Raw genomic sequence first — 16,547 nt, forward strand, 5'->3', positions numbered from 1 at the left:
CCCTGGCGCTCCGCCCCCTTTTTCCGGGCCTCACCTCGTGGCTTATGGCGGCGTTGAGCGAGCTTACGGGCAGCTAAGGCTGCTGCTGCTGGCCAAGGAGCGCACCAAATTGGAAAGGGCCATGGGGCACAGACTGGGAAGCGCGCTTAATGGCGTCGATTGGAGGGGGGCTGCAAAATGGACGGAAGGGGCCTACTTCTTATTTGATTGACGCAACGCAGATTCAACTATTGGAAAATGGCCTTATCTAACACATACTAAGAAATAACTGATGTCCTATGGTGACCTACGTGTTGCTTGTGGCCTATCCATGGGGTGCTATCTTTAACCTTTAATGATGTGATATTTACAAGTGTGGGTTCTCAAAACCGCAACAGTATATATTGTTGCGGATATGAGACCTGTATTTTTTTGATTGTGTTGTATTGTGGTAAATTGGTGATGATTATTGTTTATTCTGCGCCCCCTACCTCCGGAGCTGTGTAAAGGTGAAAGGGCATCCCATAATTAGTCCACAAGCATACACGTCAGCCAAATAATAGAATACCCCTGTTTGATAGTTATCTCTTATTCTGTGTTTTAGAGTAAGGCTGTGTCTCCCATTAATTGAAGTACTCCATTGCACCAGTGAAAGAGAATAGATCCCCTTTCATTCCCATCCCCAAAATCTCCAGTTCCTTTCACATCCCCTTTCGTCATTGCCGAGCCTCGATTGCCAATTACCTCCCCTCCAAAACCACCATTGAACAAGTGCCCGCCCGTCGTCATCAAGGGCGGAGCCAGAGGGTCGCATGAACAACCAGGGCCGAGTTGAGCACACCGATGGGCGTGTCCTGAAGGCCGGCGGCTTGATCGCTGGAGGCGCTATAAAGGCGCGCGCGCAAGAAGCGTTGAGTGAGTCAGAGTCAGTCAGTGGAGTCGGTGGTCAGTTGGTTGCGTTGGTTGCAGTGAGGAATCGGTGGTGGTGGTCAGTGGTTGCGTTGGTTGCGGTGAGGAGTCGGTGGTAAAGAGTGAGTGGACCAAGAAAGAGTTGAGGGTTTGGACCAGACGAGTCGGACAAGTCCTGGGAAAGCACGCGACGTCCACAGCAGCCACAACAGCAGCTTGGGGCCTGGACGGCGGTTTTGAGCAAGGCAGTGAAGGAACGGCGGCTGCTAAACGCGCCGATCGTGCTGCAGGACCCCCTTGGACCTTCCTCTCCCTCCAGCCATCCACCTCCTGCCTTTCCACCCTTCTTGTGTACGTGAGTTTGTTTTGTTTGTTCTGTCCCTGGGTTAATTAAGTCTGTATAAGCTAGTATTTGCACTGTGTCACCTGCGTCTTGTGTTGTAAATAAACGTGACTGCCTTCTTTTTGCTTGTGTGTACAATAAATCCAATTACTCTTCTGTCCGTCTTTTCGTCTTATTCCTTTTCCTCTTTGCATTTCGTCGTTTTAGTCTTTTCCCAGATTGGGCAGCTGCGGTGCGATACGGCCAAAGTTCTGGGTGAATCGGGTGAGTCGGGGATCCTGTAACGGTCACGGTTGGACCATCCGCTCGGCCCATCATAACATCTAAACCGCGATCAGTAACAATTGGTTGTCAGGAGTTGGGATTCGGACCTGGGACTAAATTTGTTAGGCCCAAATTTTGGAACACCAATTGTGTTATTACAGTAACAATTGGTGTCGGGAAGTGGGATCGGACCCGAAGCGCGCTTAACGCGCTCAAAATTACAAAGCGGACGAAATTTGTTTTGTTTTAAAGCAAAACCCGAATTTTGAAATCGCGCCATGGCTGGTCAAGGCGACGGGATGCCGGTGGGAGAGATAGACGGGGTAGAATCGACCCAGGACCTCGGGGAAATGTATGTGGAGGAAGGAGAGGAGGAGAACATTGGCAATGTGGTTGAGGGGGTATCAGGTGCACAAAATGGCGCTCTCGCGCACGTGGTTGAGGGGGCCACGGCCGCGGAACCAATGAGCGCGGTCCAAATGCAAGCCTTCATGGCCCAATTCATGGTGGAAATGCAGAAAAAAAACGACAGTATGGAACAAATGGAAGACAGAAGGAGGGCTGATAGTGAGAAAATGGAAAGCAGAATGATAGGGGTAATGAGGGACGAAGCGAGGGGTACCGGTGAGAGATTAGACAAGAAATTTGAGGGGTTAGACAATGGGATAAAAGAGGTAAAGAATGGGTTAACGGGGGTAGAAAACAGAATGGCCGCTCAAGAGAATCAAATGGAAGGGATGAAAAAGGGGTTAGAGGGGTTAGAAAACAGGATGGAAGGCAAATTGCGGGAGATAGGGGAGCAATCCGCCCGAGAAATTAAACAAATGGGAGAGCAGATAGAGGAGGTAAAAATCGGGGTAGAAACCAAATTGGATGCTCAGAGGGATGAATTGGGACAGATGAGGGTGGCATCTACAAAGGAGATGGAGGAGATGAAAGAGGAGATACGACGAGGTGTGAGTGAGGAGGTCTCGGGGCTACGCGAGGAGGTAAAGCGAGGTGAGAAGCGTTTGAAGAAAGAGGTGAGAAATAATACGGCTAGGTTACAGGGGGGAATAGAGGGTCTGACGGACGAGGTGGAACAGCTGACAGAGGGACAAACGGAGTTAGTGGAGCAGGTTCAAAGGAACACTGCGGCACTAGGAGGGTTAAAGGCGACACAAAAAGAAATTAAAAACGAATTAATAGCGACACAGAAGCAATGTCAGATGGTACGTGAGGGACTGACAATGAGGGTGGACGAGGTGACAGAGATAATGGAGACGAAGGACCGAGAGGTGAGGATGCACATAGAGACGGTCACGGTAGCCTTAGAGGATGAACTTGAGGAGACGCACCGGGGAATAAAAGAGGTGAAGCAAAAATTAGAGGAGGTGGAAGAAGAGGTGAGTGAAATTAAGAAGAGACGGACAGAAACTAAGAGGGAGATAAAGGAGGAAGTAATGGAATATGTACAAGGTCTGTGCTCGAATCGTGATGTGCTGCTCACTAACCAAATAAAAAGTTTGCAGGTGGCAAAAGAGGTGCGGAGACGAGGTGCCAAGGTGAGTGGCGATATAATCGGAAATGTACATGATGTGAGGAAAGCTTCAGTCGGCTTGGGGATTGGTTTGGATCCGGGTGTTCGTGAAAGGCCGTTGGTGAAGTGTGTGACAGGTCAGGTGTGTGAAAAAGAGGTGTGCGAGAATGTCCGACCATGGGGTGTGTGAGGAAAAAGTGCGCGCCGACCAGTGAGTGTGCTGCCAAGAGTGAGTCGGTCGTAGCGCGTGAGCGAGGGGGTACATGGAAGCGCGGTGTGGTAAGTGTTACGGAGGAAGTAACGAAAGAGTGTGCGCAAGAGGATGCGCGAGAAAGGTGTGTAACGGACAGGTGCATGGGGAAAGAGTGCGCGGTCAAGAGTGAAGGAGAATGCACGCCTGTGGTGAGTGTTACAGAGGATGTAACGGGAGAGTGTGCGCGAGAAAGGTGTGTAACGGACAGGTGCATGAGGAAAGAGTGTGCTGTCGAGAGTAAGGGTGAGTGCGTTATCAAGAGTGGTGGTGAGAGTAGTGAGAGTGGCACGGAGCGTGAGTTGGTTGTGACAGGTGAGCGAGGATGCACACCTGGAATGGTAGAGCGTGTGTGGGAATGCACATTTGAGTTGGTCATGAGGCACGTGGTTGGGTGTGCGGGTGAGAGCACACCTGTGATTGTCACAGAGGAGGTGACCGAGGAGGGGGCGCGAAGAGGTGTGTTGGTGAGGTGTGCGAGCGACGAATGTGTGCCAAGGTGTTCGGTGGTCAGGTGTGTGACCAAGTCGGTGAGCGGAATGAGTGTACCGAGGTGTGTAAGGAAAGGTACGAGGAGCATGGGAACAGCTGGAGGTATGAGCAAAAAAGGGGTAGCGTATGCATGTAAGCATGCAGGTGAAGCATCGACGGTAACCGGGTTAGAGGTTAGAACGACTTATAGCCGAATCGGGCCCTCGGTGCGCGTCGGGCAGCTTCGCGTGCCACGAGGACCAGCGGGGATCCGAACCACGGCGGTTTCGAAAGAACCGCCGTACGCGATCCACGCTGTGCCTCGCTTGGAACGGCCGCGTCCGGGCTCCACTAGGCGGAGCGGGCAGCCCGATAGGAAGGGTCATCATGGCGACCACTTTCTATTGAGACGTGCCGGCAGGTCGAGATCGGGACATTGGATGGCTCCACGCCGAGGTGGTGCGTGGGATCTCGGCCCGGGTAAGCCCCCGTCCCTGCCACGAATGCGGGACGTATCCAGCCGCTGGCACAAAACAACCCGTATTCATTGCTCGGCTGTACGAAGCCGAGCTTTAGAAGGGAATTGGCGCACCGAGAGGATCTAATAAGTAGACGGGTGATGAGGATAGTGTTTTGGCCCCGAAATTAGAAAAAGGCAAAATTTGATTGGCAGTAATGATTGGCAGATGATGGGTAGAATTGGCAGTAAATGGAAAATTTTTGAATTGGCTGAAATTTGGTGTGCCAAATTGATAGTAGGACCTCCCCGATGTGGTGGGATGGCAAATCCACCATCCCTCACAGGGGGGGCAAAGGAGCACTAGCTTATGGGGTGTATGGCAGTGAAAACTAGCCCGGGTGGGTTAGGATATTGTGTGTAGGGCCCTAGAAGATGACAGTAGGTAACGTTAAGGTTAGTTAGTGACTGATACCTGTAGTGGGGACGCAGGTAGATTAGCATGGATGATAATGACGTGGGAGCGCAATAGTTTAAAGGGACGACTGGGAAGCGCAAGTTTCAGAGGGGAGTAGTTAGCTGAGATGATGCCGTGTGTGTGAGGATTGAACAGGTGTGATTGAACAGGTGTGATTGCACAGGTGTGCAACTGCACAGGTGTGTGGAGCAGTGTATGAGTGAGTGATGGTGATGTGTGTTGTGTTGACCAACTGGTCCAGGAAGAGGAGGAGGGTGCAGGTGGCACCAGGTGTGAGTGCACAGGTGTGCACCAACAGGTGTATGGAATAAATGGTATGGAGTATTGGAATGGATGGTAGTGGAGTGAGTATGGTGGAAATTGTGGAGTGGAGTGGATGGTGCGAAGGTGTGAATGGGGGAAGAGTGGACCCCCATCACGGATACCCGGGGCGGGTAGTGTAAGTGTTATGTAGAGGGTACAGGTAAATTGTGGTTGGATATTGGCATCTGTGGTGCGGGTGAAAGAATGGTCTTTGGATGGGTGCATTAGTGTTGTGGAAATGGCTGGGCGTGTAGCCTGTTAGTGTGTGTAGTTGGTTTGGGCGCTCCACCACTGTGAGGATGTCGGCCAGGTGAGGCCGCAGGTGGGCTCTGGGAGCCGGTAGTAGTCGTTGTGGATGGGGCCCGAGGATCCGGAGGACGGACCCGGGTAGCCCAGTGCCAGAGGGCACCGAGTGGGGTGACAGAGCCAGGAGGGGTCTTCCCCAGTTAGTTAGGTTAGGGTGAGGAGCTAGGTAAGCTCGGGTGGCAACTACAGTGGTGGAGGTGTGCAGGTGGGTAGACCTGCTGGGAGAGCTACATGTCGCAGCCCAGAAATTGTGCGAGGGCACCGGGAGATGAATCGGGGGAGTGAGACCCCAAATTGAGAAGCACCACAGTTTGGTCAATGGGAATTGGTTTTTAGAACCCATAGTGTAAGTTGGCCAATGGATTGGCAGGGAAAGACCCCGGGTAGTGTAAAGTGTGTTAAAGTCATTTAGAGGATAGTTAGGATGAAGGATCTCCTCGCACCATCTGCATCCACTCACCTGAGGTGACAGGTACTCCACACCATGCCATGTTTTGATTATTTTTTACTGTGCAAATGTTTGGATTGTGAGACGCATCATGACGTGGGTGTGACATTGTGCTTGATGTTCCATCTCTTCCTCCTTACGAGGATAGATGACGAATTGGGTGATGGCAAATTTTGGATAGAGGGATTGTGGTGACGAATTTGGTATAGGAGAAATATGGGGAAGACGTGACAGTAGTGACGAATTGGTAATGTGTAGATTTTGTACATATGGGGTAAGGGCAAGGGTAGTGTAGGTGACAGGGGGGGTGACGTACGGTAGGGACGAGCTTTCTCATTTCGCTCTCCGTACGCATTTCGCCTTGCATTGCCTTATTGATGTGTACCCTTGTGACCTTACCCCTCGCTCAATTGTCTCTTTTGTCTCCCACATGACCTGTGCGCCATTGGGCGCCGAGGGGAGCGTGCGTGGGTCGGCCATTGTGCGCCCGAAATTCCCAGAACCAGCTGTCTGCATCGATGCACCACATTATGGACCACATGCCTGTGGCCGAGCACCACTTATGGACCCCATGGGTTGGGGCATGGCCCCTCTGCTGGAACTGGCCATGAGGGCCCGAAATCTTGCTGGCGGACCTTGGCCACAGGGCACCGATGCCCCACAGGTGAACCACACTAGTCGGCCCTGTGGGCCATAAATAAAATCAAATAAAAAGGACACATTGGGTGCATTTTTCAGTTAAAATAGGCCGCCAGTAAGAAAATGAAAGTGACAACATCTGGAAGACCAAATGATAATAACCAGCAGAGGGAGCCGAAGAGCAAGAGATCACCTGCAGGGTTAGGGGTTGTTGGTTTATTTTTATTGATGAACAATGGTGACTGCACCGATTGGTGCTTGAGGGTGCTTGTATTGGTGCGTTTTTGGGTGCTTTAATGGTGCGTCGATGCAGAGCAGACTGTCTCCCCCCCACAAAGAACAATTACAGGTCCTGGGTTAGTCTTGTAAATAAAAGTAGCGTCAAGTGTAAATAATGCTCCCCACCGTCAATGTATAGTTTGAAGACCATTCCGCAATTCGGTTAACTGTGGGCGTAAGTCCGTTAGGCAGGGTGCAATGGAGCAGCGGGACACATTTATTTATGTTTTAAAACTGTCGCACTCAGGGTCAGGTTAAAAGTCGAGGGAACTACACCTACGTGTCACACTAAATAAAAGTTGTAGGCCCGGGACGTGCCTAAGAGGAGGAGGGTGCAGTGTTGCGGATATGAGGCCTGTATTTTTTTGATTGTGTTGTATTGTGGTAAATTGGTGATGATTATTGTTTATTCTGCGCCCCCTACCTCCGGAGCTGTGTTAAGGTGAAAGGGCATCCCATAATTAGTCCACAAGCATACACGTCAGCCAAATAATAGAATACCCCTGTTTGATAGTTATCTCTTATTCTGTGTTTTAGACTAAGGCTGTGTCTCCCATTAATTGAAGTACTCCATTGCACCAGTGAAAGAGAATAGATCCCCTTTCATTCCCATCCCCAAAATCTCCAGTTCCTTTCACATCCCCTTTCGTCATTGCCGAGCCTCGATTGCCAATTACCTCCCCTCCAAAACCACCATTGAACAAGTGCCCGCCCGTCGTCATCAAGGGCGGAGCCAGAGGGTCGCATGACCAACCAGGGCCGAGGTGAGCACACCGATGGGCGTGTCCTGAAGGCCGGCGGCTTGATCGCTGGAGGCGCTATAAAGGCGCGCGCGCAAGAAGCGTTGAGTGAGTCAGAGTCAGTCAGTGGAGTCAGTGGAGTCGGTGGTCAGTTGGTTGCGTTGGTTGCAGTGAGGAATCGGTGGTGGTGGTCAGTGGTTGCGTTGGTTGCGGTGAGGAGTCGGTGGTAAAGAGTGAGTGGACCAAGAAAGAGTTGAGGGTTTGGACCAGACGAGTCGGACAAGTCCTGGGAAAGCACGCGACGTCCACAGCAGCCACAACAGCAGCTTGGGGCCTGGACGGCGGTTTTGAGCAAGGCAGTGAAGGAACGGCGGCTGCTAAACGCGCCGATCGTGCTGCAGGACCCCCTTGGACCTTCCTCTCCCTCCAGCCATCCACCTCCTGCCTTTCCACCCTTCTTGTGTACGTGAGTTTGTTTTGTTTGTTCTGTCCCTGGGTTAATTAAGTCTGTATAAGCTAGTATTTGCACTGTGTCACCTGCGTCTTGTGTTGTAAATAAACGTGACTGCCTTCTTTTTGCTTGTGTGTACAATAAATCCAATTACTCTTCTGTCCGTCTTTTCGTCTTATTCCTTTTCCTCTTTGCATTTCGTCGTTTTAGTCTTTTCCCAGATTGGGCAGCTGCGGTGCGATACGGCCAAAGTTCTGGGTGAATCGGGTGAGTCGGGGATCCTGTAACGGTCGCGGCTGGACCATCCGCTCGGCCCATCATAACATCTAAACCGCGATCAGTAACAATATTAAATAAACAGCATTCTTTATCAAATCATAACTATACAAAGGTTAGCACCGCACAGAACCGATACACCAACTCATAAACCACACGATTATTACTACTACTACTACTACTACTACACATACTACACATGAGGGGAATAGCAAACACTTTAGGGTCGACCCCTTTGCACTTCACCCACTTAAAACAGGGGGATTGCAAGGCTAAGGCAGGAATTTTGTAATTTGTTGGCCATGGTGCCAGCGGTAGTTCGTGGGATCTTTGAAGTCAACCAACTGTCAGTAAATGGGATTCCCAGTTTAACGTCCATCCTAGGGATAACACACACATTAACTAATCACCACAAGTGATTGTGAAACACTGAGATGACAGCTTATGGCTGGGTCCGGATTCAAACCTAAGCTTGACAGCTTAGAGGCGAGTGCACGCACCTACATGCCGCCCTGCTCGGCCGTAAATAAACACGTACATAAATTGGGACACTCTCCTCATTGTATACCCTCCATTTTCTCCCCCATCTTACCAATAAAAATTCCCTTGCCCAGTACATAACTTACAAAAGTTGCAATTATGCTTCAGTTTGACAGTGAAAATAATAAATATGTGGCAAACAAGAACATCCTCGTGTTTAAATTTTTCTTATGAGGATCAGCTCCCAATACTTTCAAACTTTACTTTGTATTGGTGCAAAGGTCTATTTTCTTGCATTCCATGACATGTTCAACTGCCTTTTCCACGGAGGTCTGCCCAACTTCCATAGCTGAATGCAATATCTGAAAAATAAAGAGGGAATTACGCTTAGGAGATGAAGAATACAATACCACGGATCCAGGTGCAAGTCATGAAGATCCAATGAATCCTGGAGTTTTTTATTTTTTTTTAACATCACATGTTCAAAATAAATTTAATAAATCAACGGTGCCAAACAGCAATTAAAAGGCACTCGTGCAAAGTGCTTTCCAGTATAATGGACAACACACTCAACTCGAAGATTCAAAGAACTCCGATGATGATGAACATGCAAACACTCTCCGAAGGTCTCAACTCCCAGATACAAATTCCCATGACCTAGCAAGTTGACGGATCTTCCACCCCACAATTATTTTAGCTGGGGCGCTGAAACGGACAACAATCGTTTTTCAATCTTTCATGAGAGACGACATTGATTCCTTCACCAAACCACGCAGTGATGCAAATTATTTCAACTGATTCACATAAACCCCTCAGATGACAAATGAAAACTTTGCCATCAAACTTCACATTTTTTGGCCCACTCTGTAATAATGATACATTTGAGAACGAGAACGACACACGGTAGAGCACATACCTCTATCAGGCAGAACAGTTAGTTTTGGATCCCACTGATAGGCGGGATCTGGATCCGGACGTGAACCAAAATCTAATCGCTTGTTCTTGTCACCTAACTGACTCATCCACCAAGTTTCATCCGAATCGGTCTACAACTGAGATAATGTGCTCACAGACAGAGTGACAGGTGTGAAATCATAACCTCCATCCACCTTCAGTGGCAGAGGTAATAAACGTTAGACAAAAATATTAGAATGGGCATGGGAATCTGACCAGTGTCCTAATCCCAATCCTGAGGCTGATATTAGGGTGGGCCATGGGGTAGACACTCGGTCAAATCTTCCACCCGAACTATGACTAATTTAGCGACGGGTGGTCCTTGGAGACCTACGTTGTCTCCCTTGAAAGCAGAACAGATCTTCTCTTCAGTTTCTGACGTACAAACTATAATGAGATGTGTCACCAACAACCGCTTCATCCATCTGAAAGGATGGGTGCCGAGCTATGTACCCAGGACAACTGCCGCGGTTTTACAACCTCCTAATGAGGATAACCCTGGTGTTGGGCTATCGGCTAGGGTGCCGGCTTAGGATCCTAGGATCCTGGGTTTGAATCCCGGTCAATCGCTGAATTAACGCCAGGGGGGTTGACTCAGCCTGTCATCCTTCCGAGGTCGGCTAATTGAGTACCAGTTCACTGGTAATTCCCTGCTTGTCGTTAAAGGCGGCAAAAAGGGTTGGCGTCAGGAAGGGCATCCGGCCGTAAAACATTGCTTCAAAAAGGGGACCGAAAAACAACAACAACCACAGTTCCCGAAAAAGGCCAACCCCCGCTTGCGGGGAAAAAATGGCCTCTAAAGGTGGTTTTAATGAGGATTGGCACCAAATTTGCAACAGCAGCGGTTACAATTGCCAATTTTGAACTGCATATGGGGCAGAAGCGCTGGTGATGAGAAACAAGTTTATCGATATATAAAATAATTAAAGAGAGTGAAGGAGAACAAGTGCACACACACATCACAGTTATTATTTGTGCAATAAAAATACCTCTGCGCACACGATATATCCACACCTTATGCAACATCTTCCTCAATCACAACATCACAACATGAAGAATGAATGAAGATTCAGACAGGGAGAGTTCACGAGACAAGAAAAGAAACCCGATACCGACATGTTTGCATGGGGCTGGTGTTGGCTGGGGCAAGTCTTTGGTGGGAGAGAAATAAGTGTCTGGCAGGCTATGTCCAGGCTCCGTATCTTCTAGCGCCTTGGTTCCTTCTTCGTTATCTGCCGCGTCCACTTGCTGGCCTCCACGGGACGTCTCTCTAAACTATGCGCTCCTCTGCACTGAACTTAACTGTCCGAACAATGTGTTCATTTGTTCCCCGTCCGGCCTCTTAGGGCATCTCACCACACCGGCAGTTGTGAGCGAGTCTGGGTGGTTGTCGGCATGGGCACACCTTTTATCATGGCACATGGTCACAAGGGGTTACTTTTGACGTTGGGATTGCGGGAGATGAAGGGGGTGGGGGGGGGGAGTACACTGCCCCCCACCCCCTTTCTCCGATGTCTGTCCCGGATCTGGGCTGGCAGTGTTAATCCTAATTACGCACAAGCTCCAACCTCTTGTAATACCACACGTATACAATGTTTTCCCTATTCTGTGTATGGACAACTCTTCCTACTCATTAAAAACATACATAACAGGTTTAACCCCCTGGCTTTATAATAAAGCAACAAGGCCCATATGTACACAATTTAATCTTGGCCCAGCTATAAACTCATATCCTGGTGTTTTGCAGGTAGGGTGATGCATAAATGTGTGTGCCGTCCCTCAGATGAATGTTAAACTGGGCATCCCATCTGACAGCATTAATGAGTCGGCGTTAAATATCCCGATGTGTTTCGCAGAGTAGGGGATTTATTGCCGGCACCATGAACAAACTACCAATTCCTGCCCAATTGCAACACACATGACCAATTGCAATATGTGAATGAAAATCGTGCATTTTTAAAACTTACCTGGCTTTTTGACGACTCCATTGATTTTTCTGCAACAGAAAACACAACAAAACAAACAAACAAAAAGGAATCAGAGATTACAAGTACAGATACATTCATACCGCCCCCATGCCAAATAAATAAATAACATCCTCCAGTGCGCGGCATTGCCGGGGTGCCTTTGGCGCCCAGCGATACTGCCGTGCAGCACATAGAGATAGTATTGTAATTAAAATCAATAAATAATAATTGTAAAATGATTTTTTAATCAATTGGCCACTGTCGTGTCCAAATATCAGCTTCCTAGTTCAAAAGGTGCCTGAGATATTGCCCAGATGAGAATTAAAATAAATAAGTGCTTAATAAATCGATAATAATGAAATCATAAATCAATTAATTGATTAATCAAAAAAAAAAAATACCGTTTTTGCCAAAGCACGTTCTCACTATTGTGCTGAAATTTCACCTTCCTAGCTTAAAGACTGTCTTTCCCTCGCGGTCCCCCTGTGCTGTCTTTACCTCGCGGTCCCCCTGTGCTGTCTTTCCCTCGTGGTCCCCCTGTACTGTCTTTCCCTCGCGGTCCCCCTGTGCTGTCTTTCCCTCGCGGTCCCCCTGTGCTGTCTTTCCCTCGTGGTCCCCCTGTGCTGTCTTTCCCTCGCGGTCCCCCTGTGCTGTCTTTCCCTCGTGGTCCCCCTGTGCTGTCTTTCCCTCGTGGTCCCCCTGTGCTGTCTTTCCCTCGCGGTTGTCAGCTCTTTCACGAGCCTCGATTCAGTATACAATAAATAAATAAAAAGGCTGGTTGAGATATCGCCTGCCCGGACAAACAAACAAACAAAATGGTATTCATAGAATACGTACCTTGCGCAGTCTTGAGAAGGACTTGGTGCAAGCCAAGTCTTCTGTTTTTTAAGGGGGTTTTTTTTTTCGGAGATAGAGGTGCAAAGTTTTTCGTTTTTTCCAAGATGGCGCCTGTACTATGTGACCTATGATGTCATAATTATCATTTAAAAAATTATACAGGAGGAGGCGCTCCTATGGTGAAGATTTAGTGTCCATCGGACCAACAGTTGCGAAAAAAAAAATAATAATCATTACTTATCTTATCAAGCGTTGTACTTGTCGAATGATGACGTCATAATGAAGACATCAATGACATCATTGACATATCTTATTCCCCATGGGGAGTACTTGATAATAAGCCACATTTCAATTTTTTCCATCGAGTGGGGTCGGAGATTTTGAGGGGCAAATTTTTTCGGTTTTTGCAAGATGGCGCCTTTACTGCTGAACTATGACGTCATAATTACCATTAAAATACTCTACAGGAGGAGGCGCTCCAATTAGTAAGGGCATTTTATGAGATATTTCACAAATCTGTTAACTAAATTGTTACCAAAAAATTTCTTCAGCAATATGTTTGTAAAGGTGTGTAATAACATTTGTTAAAATGTTGAAGTTCAACTCCCGTGGGAAACCCAGAAAAAAAGCTGTTGAATTCGGGTACCGAAAAATTATTTTCGAGAATTTTTTTTTTTTTTTTTTATCGGCCCTTAAGTAACTTATGAGGGGTCAAATAAGGGTTTTTCATGATTCTGAGTTGATTGTTAACATTTATATTTTCACTTTTACATTTACACACAAAGTAGCTTTTATTTCACATACATATATAATACTCAAGAGTTATTTCTCATTCACAATGTCAGAAGTTTCAACAGTCATTGTCTATGTCTTCTTCAGACTCAACAACATCATGACTGCAGTTTCTGCATGTAATGCCATGACAGACTCCACAGGCCGAGATGCACGTGACCCCATTCTTCTTGCAGCTGCATCGCCGGTTGCTGCAATCTCCATGACAATTACAGCTCGTGAACTGCAATAGCTCCTCAGGAGCCGTGGGGTCCAGTGTTGGAACTGGCTCATACCCATGCACACCTATTGTCCATCCATAGTCACTGGGGTTCAGAGACATGCTCTGTAGAAGGATCCAGTCCCGGGTCTGCAGGTAGGCACGGAGTGAATGTTGTGCAGCTGCACCCTCTGTTGGAGGTAGAGTCCCTGGTTTGATCACTCCTGCCGCTGCCTTCCTTGAGAACATGTTGTACCGAATTTCACCCTTCTTCAATTCCTTCAATCTCCTTCTCCTGGGAGGAACTCGATCTGTGTGCTCTGCTTTGCATCATTAGCATGGATTCTCTTCATCCAGCCATTCCAGTTGGAGTGTGGGAACTCAGGATCGTTGGCTTTGATCACCCACCCCGCTGCCCAGAGTGTGTCACCTGGAGTGAGGAGTGGCTGATCATGAGCCAGGGAGGAGGAAAGCTCAGCGAGGGGGAGAAACATGATCGCGTTCGTTCCTATCTGTTTCCTGTTCGTAAATGGAATAATCTTTACTTCAGTTCCTCTCAGGATCTTAGCTTTGTCGAGTGCCTTCAACTTCACCCGGGGGAAAGCTGCTGTTGTCTGTGGATCTGGCAAAGGTGGTGCCGGAGAGGTGACTTCGATCCAACCCATTGAGTGAAAGGGAGTGTTTCCGTGAATAGAGACAATGTTTAAATCTATATTGTCTCCAACAAACTGAGTGACTGCATTGTTTGTTTCCCCAACCTCCATAAAGACCACCTGATCATTACTTGACAATTCACTTTCACTGGCTGGCACTTTGGCTGTCATCACTGATTGATCCTCAAGCGCAGCATCAACCGCAACCTCATCATTGATCTGTTCAACGGTTTCCTCCACAATGGTGTCAAGAGTGCCAGAAGTATCTGGAACATCATCTCCACTCCTACTATTAAGGAAGCAGTATTTGTAGTTTTGTGTCTCCGTGTAAGACTCAGTGTATCCCAGCCGGTGGAACTTGTTCAGCATCCATTTTGACCCAAATCTATGATCAAGTTGTATGGCAAGCCCCATTTGGTGTGGCAATACTCCAGACCGAGGTCGACAGGCCTTAATAAAATTCTGCCCCCAAACGGCAACTCTTTCGTCTGTCTTGACAATCGGTCTCAAGAACATCTGAAGGCTTGCAGGAACAAGTGTCAGCTGACTATCGATGTCAGTCATACTGTGTGTGGTGGGGTATGACTTTGGACCTAAATAAATCAAGGCAATATCATTGGATATGAACTTGAGTGCCGTCTTTATGATCTGAGTCTTCTCATCTCCATGGTCAAGATTAGCATGATGCACTCGCAGAATATTGTCGGTGCCATCTTTGAGACAGAGTACATCTGCCTGTGTTGTGAAATACAAGGTGTCTTCGTATTTCTCTAGAAGTTTTATCTTTAGCCAATGCTTTGAATAAGAAAGGCTCTTCTCTGGTGACTGATCAAACTCCTGCAGCTTTTCATGGACTTGGTCCATGTTCATTACCCCATGCTCTAATTCTGAGTCTAACCATTCGCAGAATTCAATAAAAACTGCCTCTCGATCCTCATCAATACTCCTCTGTCCTCTCTTCCTTTTTCCTTCCTCATCAGTCTTGGACAAACTGTCACCTCTCGCAAACATAAGTTTGCATCGCAAATGGTACAGTGTTTCTTCTGCTACCAAGTCGTTGATCCCTTCCAGGCGTCCAGTGACTTCAGTGCCCCAGTCAGCCCCGCGACTCCGTGCTGTCTTCAGCAAGCTTGCCTTCAGTGTATCTGCAGTCAAATTATCTGGCACTCTGTATTTCTTTCTAGCTTGTGCTGGATTATTTTTGTAGAGCTGGGCTGGTTGGTTGCAAAGAATGCATACATCCTTATACAGGAGGTCAACTGACTGTGATCTTCTAGAACTGCAGCCAGTTGATGAACTGAACTCACAAGTAGTGCGTCTTCTCTTCAACTTTGATGACTCTTTCTCTGCCTTTGATGCTTGAGCTGACTTCTTGGTGGTTGCAACAAAGCTGTTGTACAGATCATTTTTACACTTCTGGTGGTACCTCAGTTTTCCTTCCTTTTGAGCCTCCTTCATACGTTCCACAACAGTAACATTTTCGACAGTTTCTGCTTGTTTCAATAAAGTTGAGTATCCCTTTGGAGTTGCCTGTATGAGCCTTTCAGCTGGTGTATCCGAGCGTGCACAGATGAAGCAATTGAGCACAGGTGGAGTAACGTCTTCATCCATATTGCTAGACTCCATGTCCTGCAAAGTAGAAAATGAGATATATTTAGAAATTATTTTTCCACAAAGGAGTGTCTGTGGTGAAATATAAATGTTAACAATCAACTCAGAATCATGAAAAACCCTTATTTGACCCCTCATAAGTTACTTAAGGGCCGATTTAAAAAAATAATAATTCTCGAAAATAATTTTTCGGTACCCGAATTCAACAGCTTTTTTTCTGGGTTTCCCACGGGAGTTGACCTTCAACATTTTAACACATGTTATTACACACCTTTACAAACATATTGGTGAAGAAATTTTTTGGTAACAATTTAGTTTACAGATTTTCATGTTTCCCTTACTAAATGGTGAAAATCTCCTGTCAATTGGTCAAAGAATTGCAGAGAAAAAAAATTCATACTGATCGAATCAAGCGTTGTACTTGCCAAATTATGACGTCATTATGACGGTACTGATGACATCATCATTAACATATCTTATTCCCCAAGGGGAGTGCTTGACTGAGCCATATTTCAATTTTTTTTCCAATGGAGTGGTTTCGGAGATATAGATGTGCAACATTTTTCGATTTTTCCAAGATGGCGCCTATACCACGTGACATATGATGTCATAATTATCATTAGAACAATTCTACAGGAGGAGCCGCTCATATTCTGAAAATTTCGTGTTCATCGGACTAACAGTTGGACGATTTTTTTTTTTTTTTTTAAATACTGATCAGATCAAGCGTTGATAGGATGAAGTTTTGTACTTGTCGAATTATGGCGTCATAATGGAGGCACCTATGACATAATCATTAACATATCTTAGTCCCCATGGGGTGTACTTGACAATGGGCCATGTTTAATTTTTTTTCCATTAAGCGGTTTGGGAGATATAGAGGTGTAACGTTTTTCAAAGATGGCGTCCGTACCACGTGACGTATGACGTCATAATTATCAG

General features: G+C 47.2%; 1 protein-coding gene across 14 annotated transcripts in view; it reads right to left on the reverse strand.

Moving 5' to 3' along the window:
- LOC137417805 (ELMO domain-containing protein 1) overlaps positions 1-16,547 on the reverse strand; it is a 106,358-nt gene that overhangs the window by 61,347 nt on the left and 28,464 nt on the right. For 9 of the 14 annotated variants that reach the window (XM_078775411.1, XM_078775412.1, XM_078775407.1 and 6 more), the window contains 2 exons: positions 11,514-11,542; positions 8,857-8,954 (listed from right to left, as the gene is read on the reverse strand). In XM_078775411.1, coding sequence (XP_078631537.1) covers positions 8,857-8,954; positions 11,514-11,542 — 127 coding nt within the window. Of the gene's footprint in view, positions 1-8,856; positions 8,955-11,513; positions 11,797-13,034; positions 15,624-16,547 lie in introns of those variants that run through there. The other 5 variants (XM_078775404.1, XM_078775405.1, XM_068103711.2 and 2 more) reach the window with 4 other exon arrangements.

The sequence above is a fragment of the Myxine glutinosa genome, chromosome 4 (genome assembly GCF_964187855.1).
Source record: "Myxine glutinosa chromosome 4, kmMyxGlut1.1, whole genome shotgun sequence".
NCBI lineage: Eukaryota > Metazoa > Chordata > Myxini > Myxiniformes > Myxinidae > Myxine > Myxine glutinosa.